Source organism: Strix uralensis, chromosome 19, assembly GCF_047716275.1.
Source record: "Strix uralensis isolate ZFMK-TIS-50842 chromosome 19, bStrUra1, whole genome shotgun sequence".
Taxonomy (NCBI): domain Eukaryota; kingdom Metazoa; phylum Chordata; class Aves; order Strigiformes; family Strigidae; genus Strix; species Strix uralensis.
The window spans coordinates 2,686,438-2,707,077 of NC_133990.1; the positions used below are offsets into that span (position 1 = coordinate 2,686,438).

The 20,640-nt window shown below is 44.2% G+C and overlaps 1 protein-coding gene across 1 annotated transcript; it reads right to left on the bottom strand.

Annotated features, from left to right (window-relative positions):
- Window positions 1-2,491: 2,491 nt before the first annotated feature.
- Window positions 2,492-20,395, bottom strand: LOC141952287 (myosin heavy chain, skeletal muscle, adult-like). The gene is made up of 38 exons (XM_074889589.1): window positions 20,192-20,395; window positions 19,968-20,111; window positions 19,718-19,874; window positions 19,396-19,423; window positions 19,184-19,298; window positions 19,003-19,095; window positions 18,101-18,164; window positions 17,838-17,936; window positions 17,637-17,740; window positions 17,421-17,559; window positions 16,094-16,212; window positions 15,848-15,997; window positions 14,967-15,137; window positions 13,923-14,232; window positions 13,744-13,829; window positions 13,137-13,224; window positions 12,925-13,042; window positions 12,640-12,763; window positions 12,418-12,554; window positions 12,061-12,316; window positions 11,198-11,440; window positions 10,800-10,976; window positions 10,569-10,714; window positions 10,390-10,480; window positions 9,912-10,301; window positions 9,555-9,681; window positions 9,342-9,460; window positions 8,907-9,103; window positions 8,309-8,492; window positions 8,057-8,222; window positions 7,760-7,884; window positions 7,269-7,577; window positions 4,604-4,807; window positions 4,107-4,232; window positions 3,841-4,011; window positions 3,650-3,754; window positions 3,411-3,506; window positions 2,492-2,790 (listed from the first exon to the last, which is right to left on the bottom strand). Exons 1-38 carry the CDS (start codon window positions 20,393-20,395, stop codon window positions 2,635-2,637), a joined length of 5,838 nt encoding a protein of 1,945 aa, XP_074745690.1. The 3' UTR covers window positions 2,492-2,634.
- Between the last annotated feature and the right edge of the window lie 245 nt (window positions 20,396-20,640).

Consider the following 20,640-nt stretch of genomic DNA (forward strand, 5'->3'; position numbering starts at 1 on the left):
CACTTATCAGGTCACAAGCAGTCTGACTCCAGAAATAGTGTGTCAATGCAAAATGACTCCTGCCCTCCAGCTAAGGCAGCAACACTCAAAGTGAGGAGAAATTATTTTTCCTTACCCCTCCCATTACTATTCCACTCTGATTCCAAGAAGTCTCCAGTCATGCTTTCCGGGACGGCTGGTGGCAGGGCCAGGTCAGCCCAGTGCAATGCACTTCTCTCCATTTCCCACACATGCAGTTTGAAGTAGATAATGGGGCCAAGATGTTGTCATTTAAGCAACCTGCAACATCACCTTTCATCATTTGAGCATTTAGGGATAAATTCTCAAGCCATCATGTCTTACAGAGGAGAGAAGAGCCCCAGCATTTTCAAGCGCTTCAAGTGCATCGTGATTCTTCCACTGTTAGGCCAGGTTGTTCATTTTGGATGGTCATTGCAATATTGTCCAAGGGAAACAGGGGTTTAGGCATCCAAATATGGTCCCCAAAGCTGTTGTGGCATTTGCTAGTCAGTCAGTCAGCAGCTTTTAAAGCTAGAGATACTTCTCCACGCTTTTACTGAGCCACAGTTGCAATACACCGACTTCAGAATCAAGCTTTGTTTGGCATTTGGTATCGTTTGCTTGTTTGTTCATTTAAAGAAATATGTGCTTTAGTAGTACAAACAAAATCCTTCTGCTTCCTTTGACGGTGTGGAAACAAAGGGTTTGTCTGGAAAGAAAGAATCCCAGCTATTTCTTGGGAGCATACTGTGGGAAGGGAGAGAGGAGAGGGGTGGTTTTCCTTCTTTGGTGCCCAGATTTTGCTGGCATTGGTGCAACTTTCACAGCTTCACACATAAAGATGCTGTCTCTCAAGAGCATCACTTACAGTGACACAGGAGTCAACACAGGGTGTCATTTTTTCCTTAAATATATTTAGCTGCTGCCTAGCAAACACCTTCCATATTTAGTTATAACATGGGAGGATTCCTTGGGTGTAAACCTCTGTGTGCTTGGGAGAAGGAGGATCTCCTAATCTTCAGTGCTGCTGCTGCAAAGACACTGACTGCTGTGGTCAGTGCAAAAGGCTTCCTTCCTGCTGTCTCCTCCCTGCTTCCCCTCCAACAAGTCCAGCTCCCTTCCCCAGCAACTTCACAGCTCCTTGAAGTACTCCCTGGAAATGCAGCAGTGTAGAGCTAGCCGGGAACCTCGAGGGACCCATGAGTGTCCCTGTAGTGAAAGAGAGCCGGGTCTCCTGATGTCTGCTTGTAGAATCTGCCCTTAGCAGCTATGCAATGCACCAGGGTCCGGTGCTGCCAGAATGGCTGCTCCGTATGTTAAGTATTGCTTCTTACCTTACAGGAAACAGGCTGTCATTTGTTTTTAGACTTCAGACCAACACTCATTGTGTAGCTGACTTGTTTTTCTCTGTCCAGCCAGGATGGAGTTAGTATCTTCATTCCAACTCATCCATTGCCACAACAGTCAGACAGGTAGGACGCAGTTTGGCATTGTCATGATCTATGCTTTTTTCTCCGTAAAGTGCAAGATTCTGTGACTTCTTTAAAGCTGTAATGTTCCCAGAATTATTCCCACTTTAAGTCTTATCTTACGCGGCCAAAACCGCTTCCTTTAGCTTTTTGTATTTATGCATAACTCCACGTTGTTTCTTGGCACAAAAGCTTGTTATAGCCTTAGATTAATATTTCAGTACCTGAAAACACTATACAGTACTGCAGCAGTTCCTCGCTTGCTCTGGTGGCTCTGCATGTTACATTGGTTGGGGCTTATCCCACGGTGAGTCCTCTTGTTCACACTTACTTCTACCAACCTTTTCATCAATCTCCATTTCATTTACAACAGGAACATTCTGTCTTAATATTGGCTATTCTGCCTAATAGAGAAAGTGAGGAACTGCAATGTCTTCCTATCCAAAAACGTTATTTGTTTTGCTTTAGAACTGATTGTTAATAACTTCTTCCATAAAAAAAAGCTTTGCCTGATCCTTAATTTTGCTGAATAAAAAGACACTCTCTAGAGTTTGTGGCCTTCACCTGCCTTGTTCAAAGGAGGCAGCCCCTCAGTCCTTGCATGAGTTCCTCCATGAAGGCTCACAGACATGCAGATGCCTTTGGAGCTCCAGATTTATTTTTTTTTATGAGGCAACTTGCCTCAGAAGACAGCTTGCCAAAGTGAGACCAGCAAAGAGAGCCTCTGTGTACTGCACCCATTTAGAAAGAGGACTCCCAAGGCAGAAACATTTTTTGCTGTGCCAGGACAGACAAGGTACTCATCCTGCCTTTGACCTGATCCTCTCCTCTTGCCAGTATGGGAATTAAATTGGTGTTATTCCCTACCCAGTAATGTAATAGGACACAGTGGAGAAATACTGGAGGTGGGAAAATTACATCTCTACTGCTACCCAAGGGTTAAAGTGAAATAAAATGTTTCGTTTGAAAATGTCCCAAAGTTACGTAACTGCAGAACTCAAATGTAACAACCAAACGCAGTGTTCGTCTGCTGTGTATGCAAAGGAACCTATGATCTTTATTCTCTAGACATTGACACGGTTACAAACATTCATTGCAGGAGAAAGCGACGGAGAGGTTCACATTTTGTGCATCCCTCCGGTCACTTTGCTGCCTCATGACATCCTCACTCCTCCTCTTCTATCTTCTTGCCATGAAACTCCCGGCTTTTCACACGGAGCTTGTTGACCTGTGACTCTGCAATGTCAGCCCGCTCCTCGGCTTCCTCCAGCTCGTGCTGGATCTTGCGGAATTTGGAGAGGTTGACATTGGACAGCTCCTCCTGTGTGGGGAGAGGGAGTCGGTGGTGAGGAGCCCAGGGCAGGGGTTTCACTCCTCCTGTGCCTCAGCCTTGCGGGGCTGCGGCTCTTCCCTGGGAGAAGGCACAAACCTCCATCCCCCACCCACCACCACTTACACGTAAGCCTCACACAGACCTCCTCATCCTCCCTTATTCAAGGCCCCACTGTGACAATCCTCAGCAGTACTGTGTCCCTCCTGAGGAGCAATTTTGTCACTTGGATTTGTCATTTGGGTACTTATTCCCCCATTATAGCTGCCCAACTATCAGTGTGGCTATTAGGTTGAGAAAGACCCTGAAACCCTCTGCTTTTGGTCAGCAGCAGAGATTCAGGAACTTCTCAGTCAGTGGGTGTGACCCCTGGGTTTGTTTAATCTGACCTCCTGTATCAAACAGTCTGCAGAACTTCCCTCAGTTCATCCCTGAGTGCAGGGTGCCCAGAACTCTGCAAGGACTCGTGACACGATAGCAAAACGGCGTGGCCAAGACTGCTGTGACTTGGGAGTTTCTTTCATGCCCCTTTCCTGGGATTCGTACTCATCCCAACGAGCATGCTGCCCCGGTGGAAGGTGGCTCTTGCCCATTCTTCAAGCAATACTTACAGCCTCCTCAGCTTGTCTCTTGTAGGATTTCACCTTCATTTGCAGCTTGTCCACCAGATCCTGCAGCCTGAGATTATTCTTCCGGTCTTCCTCAGACTAGAGTGATTGGTAAGCAGCAAAGAGAAGGAATTATTGGTTCTGCATCATGTGTGGTTAACAGTTCCCCTTGGGGATGGTGTGTGCAAAATTTGACTTCTTGTGAGAAAACTCTGTCAGCCCAAGGAGGCCTCCTGCCTTACCTGGTAGGTCAGCTCCTTCACCCTCCTCTCGTACTTGCGCATGCCCTTCACGGCTTCAGCACTGCGCTTCTGCTCAGAGTCAACCTCCGCTTCCAGCTCCCGCACCTGCAATGAGAAGCCCGGCTTTGGAGCTTCCCTGGTGGTTACTTATGTGCAACGTTCACTCACTCACAACTAAAAGCCCTACGCACTCTGGCCTCCAGCTTCTGGATTTGCTTCTTGCCTCCCTTCAGTGCCAACTGCTCGGCCTCATCCAGACGGTGCTGCAGGTCCTTCACCGTCTGGTCCAGGTTCTTCTTCATCCTCTCCAGGTGGGCACTGGTGTCCTGCTCCTTCTTCAGCTCTTCTGCCATCATGGCTGCCTGATGAGAGCAAAGGGTGAAAGCCATTTTGGGGCTGGAGACGTTCTGGGGGAGAACACATCCACCATTAGCAGTGAAAGGAGCCCCCAGCTCACATCTGTGATGGCCTTCTTGGCCTTCTCTTCGGCATTGCGGGCTTCCTGGATCGTATCCTCCATTTCACCCTGAATTTGGGCGATGTCTGTTTCCAGCTTCTTCTTGGTGTTGATCAAGCTGGTGTTCTGTTGAACAACAAAAAATATCATCCATTTAGTTCCAAAACAGAACACTTAGAAACTTTTAGAAACTTACTGTTTAAATTTAAACTTATCATTAATATATCTATTATTATCATCCTCCTTCAAATGTTGCATCTTGTCAGGTCATACACAGTGAGATAACAGAGAGTGCTTAAAATTTTAAGAAGCACTTCTGACTCTGTTAATGGAATCCTACTCATTTAGCCACAATCCAATTCTTTGTACAAGGGTAATAACTCTGGTTCAGGTTAAGATTTTTATGACAAGAGATTATTTAAGAATTTACACAGATGAAAAATCTGGAAAGGGAAAAAGAAAATGGTTCTTGAGACTTTGAATCTCATGAATCTAACCTGAGTGTGGAGGAGCTGAACTCTCTCACTTGCATCCATCAGTTCCTGCTCAGCCACCTTCCTCGACCGCTCCGTCTGCTCCAGGGCTGCCCGTAGCTCCTCAATTTCAGCCTGCAGCAGGTTTGCTCTGCGCTCCACCATGGCCACCTGCTCCTTCAGGTCCTCCTGTGTCCTGAGAGCATCGTCCAAGTGTATCTGGGTATCCTTTAAGAGAGGAAAGAGAAATTATAAGGCGGCACAACACTGTTACACAATGGCAATTACCACCAGTCTAATAATTATTATGTCATATAATCTCTCTATATATTTATAGATATAAAGTATATATAGGGCAGAGGAAAGAACCTTTCCCCATCCTCTAAAGTGCTGCTACATAACAGAGTCGATGCTCTGTGGCTGAAAAATGAAGAGCACATGATAAATGACAGGATCCAGGAAAAGTCAGCCATGTAAAAGTGATCCAACCACCCACATTAGAACCAGTGCCACAGGAAAAGCCCATAAGGTATTATTATATAAGGTATTAGGAACTGGAGATTCCTTACTAAGAGGCACCAAAACACCCATTTACCATCCAGACAATTTCTCTAGAGCAGTTTGCTGCCCACAAGGAGCTCTCTCTCATTCGTGATGTCACTGAGAGGCTGCCAAGCCTGGTGAGCCCTTCAGATTAACATCTGCTCCTACTATTCCATGTAGGCTTTAATGATATTGCAACAAGGCAACTTATAAGCATCAAAAGAGACTGTATGTCCCTTGGAGCAATGTCAAAAGGATATGGAGCACAAGTGGTGTTCTCCTCTACCTTCCCCTTCAGAGGAAGGGATTCAGGAAGGAGGAGAAAGATTGAACAGGTGAATGCCTGGCTGTCTAGCTGGTGCCATATTCAAGGTTTTCGCTTCTATGAGAAACTCGGTCTGTGGGGAGCTGATGGGATTCACCCAAACAAGTGGGGCAAGAGGATCTTTGGCAGCAAGCTGGCCAGAGCTTTAAACTGGACTTAGCAGGGGAAGGGAGTTTTGAGTAACAGAGAAGAGCCAGGGGCTGCTGATATGTTAGGAAGCAACAGGAATACATCTGTGGAAGGCTCCAAAGGAATTAGGGTTTGTTCCTCTGACAGGTAATATGGTTGATAGCCCAATGAAGTGTCTCTATATCAATGCATGTAACATGGGTAATGAACGTGAGGCGTTGGGAAGCCACTGTGCAGCCAGAAAGCTATGATCTAACCACCATTACTGAAGCCTGGTGGCATGAATCACACGACTGCAGTGCTGCAACCAATGGCTGTAAATTGTTCAGAAAGGACAGGCAAGGAAGGAGAGGCGGGCAGGTAGCCCTCTATGTTAAAAATGGGTTGATTGCACAGAGGTGTCTTTGAAAAACAGTGATGAGCCACGTTAGATGAGAGCTTATAAGTAAAAATTAGAGGCCAAGCCAACAAAGGAAACCTTGTCGCTGGTGTTTACTACAGGCCACCTGACCAAGGGGAGCCTGTTGGTGAAGTGTTATTACTTCAACTATGGGAAGCATCACACTTGCAGGCTCTGATCCAGCTGGGGAACTTCAATCAGTCTGACATATGCTGGAAAAGCACCACAGCAACCTGTAAGCAGTGCAGGACACTCCATCCAGTCCAGGAGTCCAGGAGACTTCATCCAGGGGATAGACAGCCCAACTGGAGGAGAAGCATTACTGGACCAGCTGCTTACCAACACAGATGAACTGATTAGAGATGCCAAAACTGTTGGCAGCCTGGGCTTCAGTGATCATGCCCTGGTGGTATTCACAATCTTGAGGGACATGGGCCAGATGAAGAGTACGGTCGAGACCCTAAGTTTTAGGAGAGCAGACTTTCAGTTGTTTAAGGAATTACTGGGTGGGACCCCCTGGGAAACGGCCCTCAGGGCTAAAGGAGAAGAAGAGAGTTGTCAGCTCTTTAAGGACACTTGCATGGCAGTTCCAATTCCCATGTGTAAGCAATCAGGCAAGGAAGGCAGGAGAACAGCATGGCTGAGTAAGGACCTCCTGGTCAAACTGAAGTGTAAGAAGGGAATGCATAGGCAGTAGAACCAAAGACATGTATCCTGGGAAGAACAGAAGGCTGCTGCCCAGATGTGTAGGGATAGGATCAGGAAAGCTAAGGCACAGCTGGAGCTGAATTCCTATTGTATTTAGTTTTGGTGTGGCCTCACCTTGAACATTGCGTGTAGTTCTGGGCCCCACATTTGAAAAGGGATGTTAAGGGACCCGAATGCATCTAAAGGAGGGCAACAAAGCTGGTGAAAGAGCTGGAAGGCATGTCCTCTGAGGAGCCGCTGAGGACATGGGATTTGTCTAGTTTGGAGAGAAGGATGATGAGGGGCGACTTCATTGCTCTCTACGGCTTCCTGAGGAGGGGACGTGGAGAGTGACGTACTGATCTCTTCTCCCTGGTATCCAGTGACAGGATGTTGTGGAAGCCCCCATCACTGGAAGTGTTCAAGGTCAGGTTGGATGGGGCTTTGAGCAGTCCGATCTAGTAAAACATGTCCTTGCCCACGGTAGAGGTCCTGGACTAGATGATCCTTGAAGGTCCCTTTCAACCCAAGCCACTCTATGATTCGGTGATTCGATGATATTAGACAAGCTAGACACCTCTGTGCACACCCTTAGCTTAACATACCTTGAGCACTGCCTGCGTGTTTCTCAGGTTCTTTTGTGCCTCTGCAGCCACGCGGTTGGCATGGCTCAGCTGGATCTCCATTTCATTCAGGTCTCCCTCCATCTTCTTCTTCAGCCGCAGGGCTTCGTTCCTGCTCCTGATCTCAGCGTCCAGGGTGCTCTGCATGGACTCCACAATTCTGAGGTGGTTTCTCTTCATCTGGTCAATCTCCTCATCTTTCTCTGCGATCTTCCTGTCAATCTCAGATTTCACCTGGTTGAGCTCAAGCTGGAGGCGCAGGATCTTGCCCTCTTCATGTTCTAGGGAGGCCTGGACAAGTGGACACAAACATTTGTAATGTCAATAAAGCTACTGCTTGCTTTCTGGGACATTATGTAATATTCCAGGAAATCTCAGCTGGCTGCGCTGCCCAGCCAGAACACAGGGGGACCACGAATATTTCCCCATTGCTCATATTTTTAGTGCAGACACCAGTGATTGTAAGCATGTACCTCAGCTTCTTCTAGAGCAGCCTGGATTTCAGATTTCTCTTGCTCAATCTGCTTCTTGACTTTCTCCAGCTCATGAATCACCTTTCCTCCCTCTGCAATCTGCTCTGTGAGGTCGGAAATCTCCTCTACAAGGAAGGGTGAAAAGTGGCATGGTCAGGCACAGAGCTGAAGGGGAATGGCCCTGCCACACCACAATGACAGGCATCTTCTCATCACTGCAGTTCCAGACCCATTTATTGTGGCAGATAGATAAGCTTGTGAGAAAGCCCTGCCAGGAGCAGAGGGCCAGGGACTTACGCTGCAAGTTCTTGTTCTCACGCTTCAGCGTTTCCAGGTGGTCCAAGGACTCCTCATAGGCATTCTTCATCTTAAACAGCTCCGTGCTGAGAGAGCGAGACTCCTTCTGGGAGGCTTCCAGCTCAGCCTGCGTTTCCTCATACTTTTGCTTCCATTCTGCCAGGATCTGAAGAGAAATGGGGCGTCAGTATGGAGGTGGCAATCAGGAGGACATGCTCTGCCCAGGAGCCCCGGGGCTGGAGCCCAAAAGACCTTGTCAAAGTTCTTCTGCTTCTTATCCAGAGCTGCACAGGCAGCGTTAGATCGCTCCACGTCAATCATCAGGTCCTCCACTTCATTCTGCAGCCTCTGCTTTGTCTTTTCCAGGGAGGCACATTTGGCATTCACAGCCTCAACATGTTCCTCTGCATCCTGCAGGCGCTGTGCCAGCTTCTTCCTGGGAGGTGGTAAGAACAGCTCATGGTTTGAGAGCAAAGGGGAGGCTGTGGTGTGTGGCTGATGGGCTTTTCACCACAGGACATTTTACCACTTCATTGAGTATATATCCTATGCACAGACAGTGCAAGTCCTCCCCCAGCCTGTCACTCTTTTCCCAGTTCAGATTTCCAGGTTTTCACAACCACTGTGCCTTCTGTGATTACTGCCCAGAGGTTTTCTGTACCATTCTCTGGGTCAGGGGAATATTTTCCACTATGTTTCCTAAACCACAGTCTTTGGAGGATATACTTTACCTCAGCCCTTACCCTGCCCCAAAGTACAGCTTTATCTTTTTAGGAAAATATTGCAGTTGTGTCCTCAAATTTCCCATTAGCCTACCCCTTCTTTTGTCTTCCCCACTTTCCCCACGTACTTGGCCTCCTCCAGCTCCTCCGTGCGCTGAATAGCATCCGTCTCGTATTTGGTTCTCCACTGGGCCACTTCGCTGTTGGCCTTGGACAGGGCGCGCTGCAGCTCCCCCTTGGCTTCCTGCTCCTCCTCATATTGTTCCCGGAGCAAGTCACAGTCGTGCCGAGCTGACTGCAAGCCATGGGCTAGGGCGTTCTTGGCCTGGGTAGAGAGCAGGATTGGGACAAGGAATGGTAATATCTGGGAAATCTCTTCCAAAGGGTTAATGTAACACTGCCAACATGACCACTGGGAGGGTATAGGTGGTTGCAGTGAAGGACACCACCTGCAGAAATGAAAATCTTCTCCCAGTATGGCTTCTGCTAAGCAGACCCTGTCCCCACTAGGCAGTGTGAAGTTAAGAGTGTTTTTGTTGGCCAGATGTAGGACAAACAATCACCTTTATCTCTTCCTCTAGGTGCCTCTTGAGTTCTTCAATCTGTTGGGTGAAAGCCTGCTTGCCTCTTGACAGCTGAGAAATCAGAGCATCTTTCTCCTCCACCTGGCGCGAATATTCACCTAGGAAAGCACACAGGAAGGAAATATTTTCATTGTCGTTTGTGACTGGTTTAGGATGACCTCCCGTTCCACAGCTCAGAGGGGGCTCTCTCACCTGATTCTGTCTGCAGACGAGCTCTTTGAGCACTGAGATCATTGATCATGCGCTGATGCTCTTCTTCCTTTGTCTTAATCTCACTCAGCTGGTCTTCCAGTGCGCGGCACATCTTCTCCAGATTTGCCTGTGGAGAACACAGAGAATGAAAGAAGATTAGTATCTGGACACCTCCTTATTCTGAACAGCACGATTCTCACCAGAAAAATGTGCACAGGCATGTAAGATATTTGCTGCTCCTTGGCATTAGATCATTGGAAATACAGTTCCATACAGAGTCAGAGAGTTATATTGTAACCTGACCACAGGTTTCAGCATTATTTATTTTCAAGTTGTATTCAGGATATTTTTCAATACCTTGGCTTTGGAGACAGAATCCATGTTACTGGCCAAGTCGTCAATCTCCATCTTCAGCTCACTCTTCTCCTTCTCCAGCTTCTGCTTCACTCGTTGCAGGTTGTCGATCTGTTCCCCAAGCTCAGCTGTGCTGTCCGCGTGCTTCTTCCGCAGGGTGGCAGCCGTGGCTTCGTGCTGCAGCGTGGCCTCTTCGAGGTCACGCCGCATCTTCTGAAATTCTGCCTCACGCTTCTTGTTCATCTCGATCTGAGCTGCTGTAGCCCCTCCTGCTTCTTCCAGGCGCTCGCTGATCTCCTCTAGCTCCCTCGAGAGGTCAGCCCGATGCTTCTCTGCTTTTGCCCGAGAGGTTCGCTCTGCCTCAATCTCCTCCTCCAGTTCCTCAATACGAGCCTGGGGAACATTAGGGACCCTTCACACCCATGCCCTCCTCCTTCCTGACCTGACACTGGCTGAGAGAGGGCAAGGGACAGAGGCTTGCCTGCAGCTCCTTGATCTTCTTCTGTAACTGCATGCCCAGGGCTTGCTCATCCTCAGTTTTGCTCTGGATCTGGCTGATTTCAAAGTCTTTCCTTTGGGCAAAGCAAACCGTGTCAGAGCTCAAAGAGAAAAAGACAAGTGCACCAGCCCAGCACTCAGGGGCCCCACAGCCACACTTACTTCTTCAGTTTCTCATCCAGCTGCTGCTTATCATTTTCCAAGTCCATTATGGTGTCATGGGCCAGCTTCAGGTCTCCTTCAAGTTTCCTCTTAGCTCTCTCAAGGTCCATGCGCAGTTTCTTCTCTTGCTCCAAGGACCCTTCCAGCTAAAAAGAACAAGACCACCAATGCTCCACCATTCAGGTTTAACTCTATACCTGTCCTGCTCTTGCTGTGTGCCTCCGTGCTTACATCGTCCACTTGCTGCTCCAGCTTGGTCTTAGCTTTGGTCAGCGTGTTGACTTTGTCCTCTTCTGCCTGCAGGTCATCCAGTGTCTGCTGATGGGCCTCTTGGAGGGCTTTCTTCTCTTTTGTCAGCTTGGCAATGGTCTCGTCCAGGCCTGCCATCTCCTCTGTGAGGTTTTTCACCTACAAATATGAGCAAGTGTCAAAATTGGGTAGAAAACACGTTCACTGGTGCAGTGACTTTTTCTCTTTACAGTGTTTTGCCAGGTGTTTCATTTATCCTTTGGATGCTCAGACAAATACCAGCTCAAAATATTCTAAAGCCAACATGTCTTATGGTAGCAGGCTTTTGCCCTAAGGGTCAGTGATGTCTTGGCCCTTGATGTGTCTCCCCACATGTGTACCTTGTTTTCTGTGGCATGCTTTTCCTTCTCAACCTTGGCCAGTGTTAGCTCAAGGTCATCAATATCTTTCTTCAGCTCTGAGCATTCATCTTCCAGTTTTCTCTTCTTGGCTGTCAGCTCAGCATTAATTTCTTCTTCATCTTCAGCCCTTTCAGTCACCTCCTTTACTTTGGCCTCCAACTGGATTTTGGTTTTGATGAGCTGGTCACATCTTTCCTCAGCATCAGCTAAAGCATCAGCTTCCTGGTGGGAAAATACAGGAAAAGTCATTTAATGCTGAAGGAACAGATGTGCATCAGTAAGGCCTCTGGGATTACTTTTGGGGAAAAGGTTACTGCACAATTACATTACAAATTGCAAATTTAGAATTCAGCTCTAGTGTGTTGCCTAAATGTTGTCTAAGTTTCCAAGAGGCCAAATGGCATTGGTGACAAACAAGGCTAGCACTTGTGTCATAGGATGTAATGAGCATCTGTGTCTTCTGGGAGCAGTAGCTACAGAAGCTCAGGTAAGATATGCCATAAGAAATGGTGCTAGGCTCTTCATTTCATCAACTGAATTAAGGCAGAGTAGCTGGTCAACTGAATCACTAGTCCACTAAATACACTACAGTAACTATAATGCGGCTTCATGTCATGAACTCACATGGAGACATGTACATGTAGGCATTAAGACTGAAAAGTCATTCTTTAGTTTCAACTCCACTTTGTAATACTGAGACTTGCTGGGGAAAGACTGTGGCCTGAATTTTGCCTTTAGTTATGTGGTATTCAGCTTAAAATATTTTACAAGGTGGTTTAGTGGACAATTTGAGTTCTGTAGTACAAAAGAAGTGTTAGATCTTATTTACTCATGTTACTCACTGCCTGCACTTGGAGCTGCAGATCGTTTTTCTCCTGCACCAGTTTCACCATTTTCTCCTCCAGCTCCTTCCTCTTTGCCTCAGACTTTGCAAGCTCTTCCTTGGTTTTCTCAAACTCTTCCTTCATGTTGGCCATCTCCTTCTCAGATTCTGCACTCTTCAGCAAGGGCTTGATCTTGAAGAACAGCTTCATCCAGGGCCAGTGCTTGACGTTCATGAATGCACGAATGTTGTACTGGATGCAGAAGATGGACTCCCTGAAGCATAATTAAAAAGTACATTGAATATTTTCAGTATGATGGGTGCCAACACTTTCTCCCAAGTACAGTGACTTTAACTGAAGATGAGGAACGTCTACCTCCTCTGCACCATTCTCTGGTATTCGACTCTCATCAGGAAGCCCCTGCACCTGGCCTGGGTGCGAGTGATGAGCTGTGCCAGCTTCTCATCCCTCATCTCCTCCAGGAGTCCCAGCAGCCCAGCTTTGAAGAATACCTTGAGAAAGGGAATGTTGCAGCACATCACTGTCACGTACAGCAAAGCACTGACCCGCAGTGAGTGAGCCAAAGAGGGTTTGTACCTTGGTGTGGCCAAATTTGTACTGGGTGTGGTCCACATCGATTGACCCAAGAAGCTTCTCAGAAGCCTTCTTGCTATCAATGAACTGTCCCTCTGGGATAGCACTGGCATTAAGCACCTTGTATCTGTGAAAAGAGAAAGAGGAAGATAAGGCTATTTTTGTCCCAGCCAACACACACTAGCTACTGAACCCCATCAGCTCACATACAGCTATTTTTGACAACAGAGTCCAGCCTGAATGAACCAATATTGTTTGTAATGATGCTGACGAGTGCAGTGCTCTTACCTCTGCTTGAAGTCAGCGTAGAGAACTCTGCTGGGGAAACCTTTCCTGCAAATTCTGATGCCTTCCAGCACTCCGTTACACCGCAGCTGGTGAAGTACCAGTTCATGTTCCATGGCACCTAGCAATTCAGAGCATAAATGCATACTACAGCTTCCAGTGCAGAGGGGGATGATTGTATCAGAGTAAGTTCTCTGTCTGCTTGAGCATCTTACCAGGTGTTTTTGTTTCATTTGGGATGATGCAACGGACAAAATGGGGGTGAGTGCTCCGTAGATTGGTCATCAGCTTGTTTAAGTTCTCCTGTGGGATCATGTATAAGAGCTTAGACGAAAAAAATTTACTTCTGTATACTCTGTATCTAGATTTCAAGGGATTTATATAAAGAATCTTAGGACGAAGAAGCTTTCAATTTCAAAATTTAGATTTAATCAAACTTCTATATACTTCAGTATTCTCATTTAAAAAAAATTGGAATTCTGCACCTTAATCTGGATGATAGAAAACACTACTGTATAAAAATTTTAATACAAGCGTTTATGGGATTAATATTTATATTATATCTCAGATTCTGAAAAATGTTTTTCACAAAAAATATTAGCGGACTTTTAAAAGAAATTCAGGTGGTCGTTTGAAGACTGCTTGAACCAAATCCCAAATGGGAACAGATAATTACTATGTAAAGGCAGTGAATAACTTCTGCTCACTTAACACTTATTGTTTCATTATAAAACCATGGTTATGAGAAGAACAGGAGTTTAGATAAGTCAGATTTGAAACTATGTGCATGTCACTTTACAGATTATGAAGTTCATACTTTACCCGAAAAAGAGCCGAGACTGTCTGGAAAGAAGAACCCTTCTTCTTTCCACCCTTCTTTCCACCACCAGCGCCACCACCACTAGCCTCTTCCAAAAAAAAAAAAGAGGTTTTTTATTTCCTTTTTTTTACATTTTTACATTTCATAAATGTTGGAAAAAAAAGATTTTTAGAAAACTAACCTGTTTCTGCTCCACCATAAGAGGCAAAAAGTAAAGCCAGTGTCTTCACCGATGATTTCTGGTACAACCCAATGACAGTTTCATTCAGGGGGTCCTTGTTCTTCTCAAGCCAGCCAGAGATGTTGTAGTCCACTGTGCCAGCATAGTGCACCAGGGAGAAGTGGGCCTCAGCCTTGCCTTTGGCAGGCTTGGGCTTCTGGAAGTTTGCAGACTTGCCCAGATGCTGGTCGTAGAGCTTGTTCTTGAAAGAGGTGTCAGTTGCCTTGGGGAACATGCACTCCTCTTCCAGGATGGAGAAGATGCCCATGGGCTGGAAGATAGTACAATAAAGAAAGAATAATATGATCACAACTTGGTCTTAAAGGGAATATAGTAAAAGACAGGAAGCTGAGAAATATAACAATACCCTTGCCATGAAGAAGATTTATTTCTAAAAAGTGAATTTAAAAGATTCACCTGCTTGACTCACACCTTGGCACAGTGATTCACAAAGTTTTTTTATGCTAAAAACCATGTTAAAAAATCAGGAGGAGAAAGATTATATTTAAAAATATTTTTCACAAAAGTGTCCATTGTCTATTTACTTAAGTTTTTGTATTTTTAATCAGCTCCTTAAATTACAAGAAATCTCTCTGATTTTCTTGCACTCAGAGGTCAAGCACTGACTGTACTGGCTTGTAGTTACTTACCATCTAGAAAAAAATATGTTGTCCAGATTTTTATTCCAGAACCTTAAGAAAATATTTTTATTTTACTTTATGAGTTGCTCTGTATTTTTGAAAAAATATAATTTAATCAAGCAAGCAGAGATACCTTTCACACAGGGAAGGTGTGTGAGGAATGACTTCTCTATTTATCTGTGGACTTTATAGTATCTCTAATGCATAATAACCAATAGTACAGATCAAGAGTTATTTCAACAACTAAAACAGAATGTGTGAAACTAACCATGGAAGAGACCTTTTTTTTGAATAATATTTAACCATTTTCAATTTAAAATAATGAGATCCTGAAAATACAAGACATTTTAAATTAAAAATTTACCTTCTCAATGAGCTCAATGCAGGCAGCCAGGTCCATCCCAAAGTCAATGAATGTCCATTCAATTCCCTCCTTCTTGTACTCCTCCTGCTCCAGCACGAACATGTGGTGGTTGAAGAACTGTTGCAGTTTCTCATTGGTGAAGTTGATACACAGCTGCTCCAGGCTGTTGAACTTCACAGTGGAAAAAAAACCAAACAACCACCCATCATCATCATGCACAGTTCCTGATCATTCTCAACCCTTTATAAATCTCCCCACTTAAAACACAACTGTATTATAAGGACCACACCTTAGCAGGACCTATATGCTGCTCCCCAAAGAAATATCTACATAATGATAATGGAAGTTTTTCCAGAGCAGGTATTCCTAGTGAATCTCTTAGGATTCATAAAGTACTTTGGTATTTTTTTGTTCAGCCAAAAAGATAAGTGTATGTCCTGGTCTCCAATTTTTAAATATTTGATATCTCTGATCAAACACTTATCTATTCATTCTTTGGTTCTTTAAACAATGTACATACACATCTTTAACCTGTTATATGTTTGTCAATGGGTATTCAAATCCTAGTTCTGTTCTACACTCTCTTATATAAAATTATTGTAATTACGCTGAGTTTTTTTAATCATCAGTGAGCTTAAACTGTTAATATATTACAACATATACAATTTTATTTGCTACTTCTACACGAACAACATAATTCTGTGCTTGTACTGATGAACCTTCTGATGATTTTTCTCTGTGCTACAAAAGTAAATGAAGGACTTTCTTCCAGAAAATTGCAAATGACTAGCATTTTAAACCTCCAGAAGAATATTACTGGGAAGTCCGCTGATATAGCAGTCTCCCCCTGCAAAAGCCATCCTCAAACCTGGAATCCTCACATCAAAGATCTCGAAGCCAGCAATGTCCAGGACACCAATGAAGTACTGTCTGGGCTGCTTCGTATCCAGCTGCTGGTTGATGCGAACAACCATCCACAAGAACATCTTCTCATAGACAGCCTTTGCCAGAGCACCCACTGAATTGTTCACCTAAACCAAAGAAGAATGTAGCAGAAGAAAAACAATGTCTGGAGCAAATAGTAAATGATACAAGCCAGAGGTTCCCAGTCACCAACTGGTTGTTACCTGCTGCACGGTTTGACCCTTGGTCACATATTCATTCCCAACCTTGACTCGGGGGTAGCAGAGGGCCTTGAGCAGGTCTGCTGAGTTCAGACCCATCAAGTAGGCGGCCTTGTCAGCAACTAAGTAGAAGGACAAGGAGATAGAACAATTAAGACTAACAAGACATGCAGCATTTTGAGTGATGAACCCTTTTCAAAACAACTGCAATATTGAATGTCCTTGTGATCAAATTCTGCTTGCTGGATTTCAGAGGAAGCACAACAGTCATTAAAGTGAAAATCATCTTTGTTTTGAAAGCTTTTCAGAGCAGTACACGTAAGTGCTATTTGTGTCTTTAAAAATCTTCACAGAAGAATCTAGACGCAATGTATTTATTAAAAAATCATCCTGAAAGCTGAAGTTCATCACTTCAGAGCTAATTGGCATCTATAAACCAGGCAACAAAATACCAATGTGTTAGCAGGTTGGCCACCTGAGTGTAATCCAAAACCCGTGCTCAGGTACTTGGAGTACATGTATTCTTTTGCAGCAGCTATAACCCTAAAGGGGAATGCATTCCAAAATTAGAGGTAAGAATTAAGAATTGCCCCTTTCTGGAGACTTATTTTTATAGTCATAGAAGAAAGGCAGGCATATTAATTCATTCAGGATCAAAACCTAAAAATTTAGTCCTGAAGCTGGCCATCTGAGCATTCTTTGGAAGAATTAGACGGGGCTTAGTCATTTTAAACCGCGTATGCATTATATAAGATTTAAGTGCTTAAGTAGTCAGCTGGGAAGTAAGAATCTAAGTCAGTTCTTCCCTAGCATAGTGTTCCTATGCTTCACTTAGACTGATGTTCAAATGGTACCAGTATGTAGTGTCAATTATGGGTTTGAATCTCCAAAGGGGAAGAAAGAAGTTGAGGGAAAGTTCCCTTTTACCTGGGCAAAATTCCTAAATAACATGTGATTTATGAAGGAGAAGTTCTAATGCTGAATTTAATGCCTCCATTTTCTTTAAAAAAGAAACTAGAAATACAATTTCTGAAAAATCTTTCTCTTCTCAGTAGGTCTTTAATATAAGCACACTGAGCAGACTGTGCTATCCCAAACTGAGGTAGACCAGGAGAGAATTATGTACACATATGCAATTTATACTTTAAATAAAGATTATGCAGTAATTGGAAAAAAAGGTATATTTTGGATGGCAGTTTCATACCTGTATACTATCTCACCTAAACACTTTTTTTACACATTTCCACTGTTCTCTTTCTCCATATTCCAAACACTGAATTATTATTGCTACTTCTATTTCTAACGGGTCAGTCACAGACTTTGCTAATACCTTCTGTGCCATCCGGCTCTGCCTGCTCCTCTCGTTGTTTCTGCTTGAACTTCAAGTTCCCGTAGTGCATGACAGCCCCTGTCAGCTTGTAAATGGCTGTTTTCTCATCAGCAGTAAAGCCCAGGATGTCAATGGCACTCTGCAATAGGAACAATAAAATAAAAGCTTTGTCTGGGAGAGATGACAATAGCTAAAACATTTTTAATTGCTACTTACATCTGTAGCCATCAGCTCCTCCTGGTCATTAATGCTGGCAACTGTGATCTCACCTTGACTCACAAAGTGATAGTCATATGGGTTGGTGGTAATGAGAAGCATGTCTGAAAGTAAGAAGAGGGGGCATGAAGGCTTAGTTAAGCAAGTAATAGTGTGAGCTGATGTTCAGCAATCTTCCTCCAAGTTAATCATTCTTCCTACCTATTAGCTCCGGCTTCTTGTTGGACATGATTTGATAAAATATGTGGTAACTTCTTTCTGCTTTGAGCTGGAAAGTGACTCTGGACTTCTCCAGCAGATCTGGAGGGAAAATTTAATTAGAAACAAGAAGAAACAGCAAAAAATAAAGTAAGGAGAAATGGGAAGAAAAAGAGGGAAGGCAGGATAGATGGTTAGATTAAAAGATGCTGTATGGATAGATGAGTGGATGGATGGACTGTGAACTGTTCAGGAAAGTTTCTTACATGTTTCAATATCGGCAGAAGCTAGTTTTCCTGTGGCACCGAAGTGAATTCTGATGAATTTGCCCTTTAAAGGAATAAAAGTGTCTTAAGATTTACATCATGAAAATATATCCGAAATGAAGAGTTTTGCCATTTACTCCATTTGGCACAATATTTCTACTTAGAGACATTTTCTTAAGAATCATCTATATTTCCACCATTGACAGAAGGTCATCTTTTAACTTTTTGACCATGAAAATAATCAACAGTGGCACAGCTGTATATTTTATGTATGTTGAATGTGCAAATGGGAAGGAATGGGTAGATATTGTTAGCTTCTAACTATATCCTGCATACAGAGAGCAGTCACCTTAATGATATGGAAACAGCCATTTAACTAAGTCAGCTGCTTAAATGTCTTGTTATCAAATAAGCCATTTCACTTCTGATTAATTAAATTTGACATAGAGCAAATGTATTATTCAAGTATAAATTCTCTCTCCCCCTCCCCCCCCTCCCTTCTTCTTTCATTCTTTTTTTCTTTCTGTATCTCTCTCTTTCTCTCTTTCTTTCTCTCTCATCTTTCCTGACCTCCTCCCTTTCTTCTTGGCATTCTGTCTGTCTGTCTTTTAGCAAACAAACAGAAATATAAGTGAAAATAAATAAAACTATTTTTTAACACTACAATACATTATAGGAGAAAGAGCATTACTTTAATTTGAAACTCAATCCAAAGCAGAATTAATTTTTTTCATACAATCACTATTTTTGAAATCTGAAGAATTACCTTTAGGATAAGTGGCAAAGTAATGATAAGAAAGTTAAATCTTACTCTTGAAAATAAAATGGTTGAACAACAGAAAAAAATGATCGCCATTCTCCTGTTTAATAAATTTCAGGAATCATTTGGTTAAGCAACTTACAAAGCGTGAGGAGTTGTCATTCCTGACGGTCTTGGCATTTCCAAAGGCCTCCAGCAGTGGGTTAGCGCTGATGATCTGATCCTCAAGCGTTCCCTGCAGAATGATAATTATTGTTGGTTATCCTCTCCAAAAATCATGTCAGGATCAGAGAAAAACATTGGTTCCAGCATTTTTGATTTACCTGCATTTTGCCTGATGTCTGCTCCTCCTTCTTCTTATCTCCACTCGCTGCAATTGTTGCAAAGTACTGGATGACACGCTTTGTGTTCACAGTCTTCCCTGCTCCGGATTCTCCGCTGTGAAACCAAAGAGAGAAGCAGAGAGCGTGTGGTCAGGCGGGAGGTCCCCCAGCACTGGGCAGCCCCACAGGGACCCGAGAAGGGGTGTACATACGTGATCAGGATCGACTGGTTCTCGCGATCTGTGAGAGAGGCAGAAATACAGTGCTTAAAACTCAATGAACAACACAGAAAGAATGAAATGTAGTCAGTAAGTTTAATGTTTTCAACTCCATGCTGTCAGCTTGACTTAAACAAACAAAAAATCTCCACAGCACCTCATTAAGTGCAAGGGTGTCTTTTATTTAAAATAGTAGAAACAATTATGTGAAAATAGTAAAACAGGCTTTGAAAAACTCTCTTCATGTTACTGAGACAGAGTATCCCTCCAGAGAATTTCACGGGACAATCCCTCTGAGACAGATGCAGTCACTCACCAGTCAGCATGAACTGATAGGCATTGTCAGAGATGGAGAAGATGTGTGGAGGGGCCTCCTGGCGCTTCTTGCCTCGGTAGGCCAACACCACCTCCGGGTTGTACACCGGCAGCCACTTGTAGGGGTTGACAGTGACGCAGAAGAGACCCGAGTAGGTCTGTGAGGAAGGGAGACAGCACATTGGCTTCCACTTACCCTGGCAGAGCAGTTCCTCCTCACTGCCCGGAGGAAGACTGCTGCTGGTACTTACGTAGATCATCCAGGCTGCGTAACGCTCTTTGAGGTTGTACAGCACAGCGGGTTCGTGGAGGTGAGTCATCATGGCCATGTCCTCGATTTTATCGTACTTGGGAGGGTTCATGGAGAAGATCTGATCATCCTTCACGGTCAGGGTCTGTCAGAGGAAGAACATATGTCAGCTAAGAGCTGAGAGTGGGATTCAAATGGTGTCCTTCAGCCTTGTTTCTTACTCACCTCTCCACCTTCAGTCTTGACAGTGACCTTCCCTGATTCTTTGCTCTGGACTGTCCCTTTCACAAAGGATTCCTTAGGATGGGTCACAAAGACAGCTGTCTTGGCATCAAAAGGTTTGTTCTGGGCCTCAATTCTCTCCTTTTCTGACTTTCGGAGGTAAGGAGCTGCCTCCCCAAAGACGGCCATCTCAGAGTCTGACGACATGGCTGCACTTTATGGAGGGGCTCGTCAACAGAGAACACTGTGGAAGAGCAGGTATGTTGCTCAGATGCGTCAAACAGTTAAGAACTTGTTAATAGATGTAATGATGGGGAAAAGAAAGATACTATATTAATACTATTCACATCTTCTTTTGAATTGTATATTTTTGTATCAGTGTGAATCAACATGGAAAATGTGAAAATTATATTTTGGAATGTTGTTTGGCTTAGGGTCTACTGTACTGAAAT

What these genes read in the sequence shown, in the direction of transcription:
- LOC141952287 (XM_074889589.1), bottom strand. Translation starts at nt 20,395, where the DNA reads ATGTCGTCAGACTCTGAGATGGCCGTCTTTGGGGAGGCAGCTCCTTAC. An exon ending in AAATGAAACAAAAACACCTG is followed by an intron (nt 13,043 to 13,136) that starts GTAAGATGCTCA and finishes CTGAATTGCTAG; the next exon opens with GTGCCATGGAACATGAACTG. An exon ending in CAGAGAATGGTGCAGAGGAG is followed by an intron (nt 12,317 to 12,417) that starts GTAGACGTTCCT and finishes ATTATGCTTCAG; the next exon opens with GGAGTCCATCTTCTGCATCC.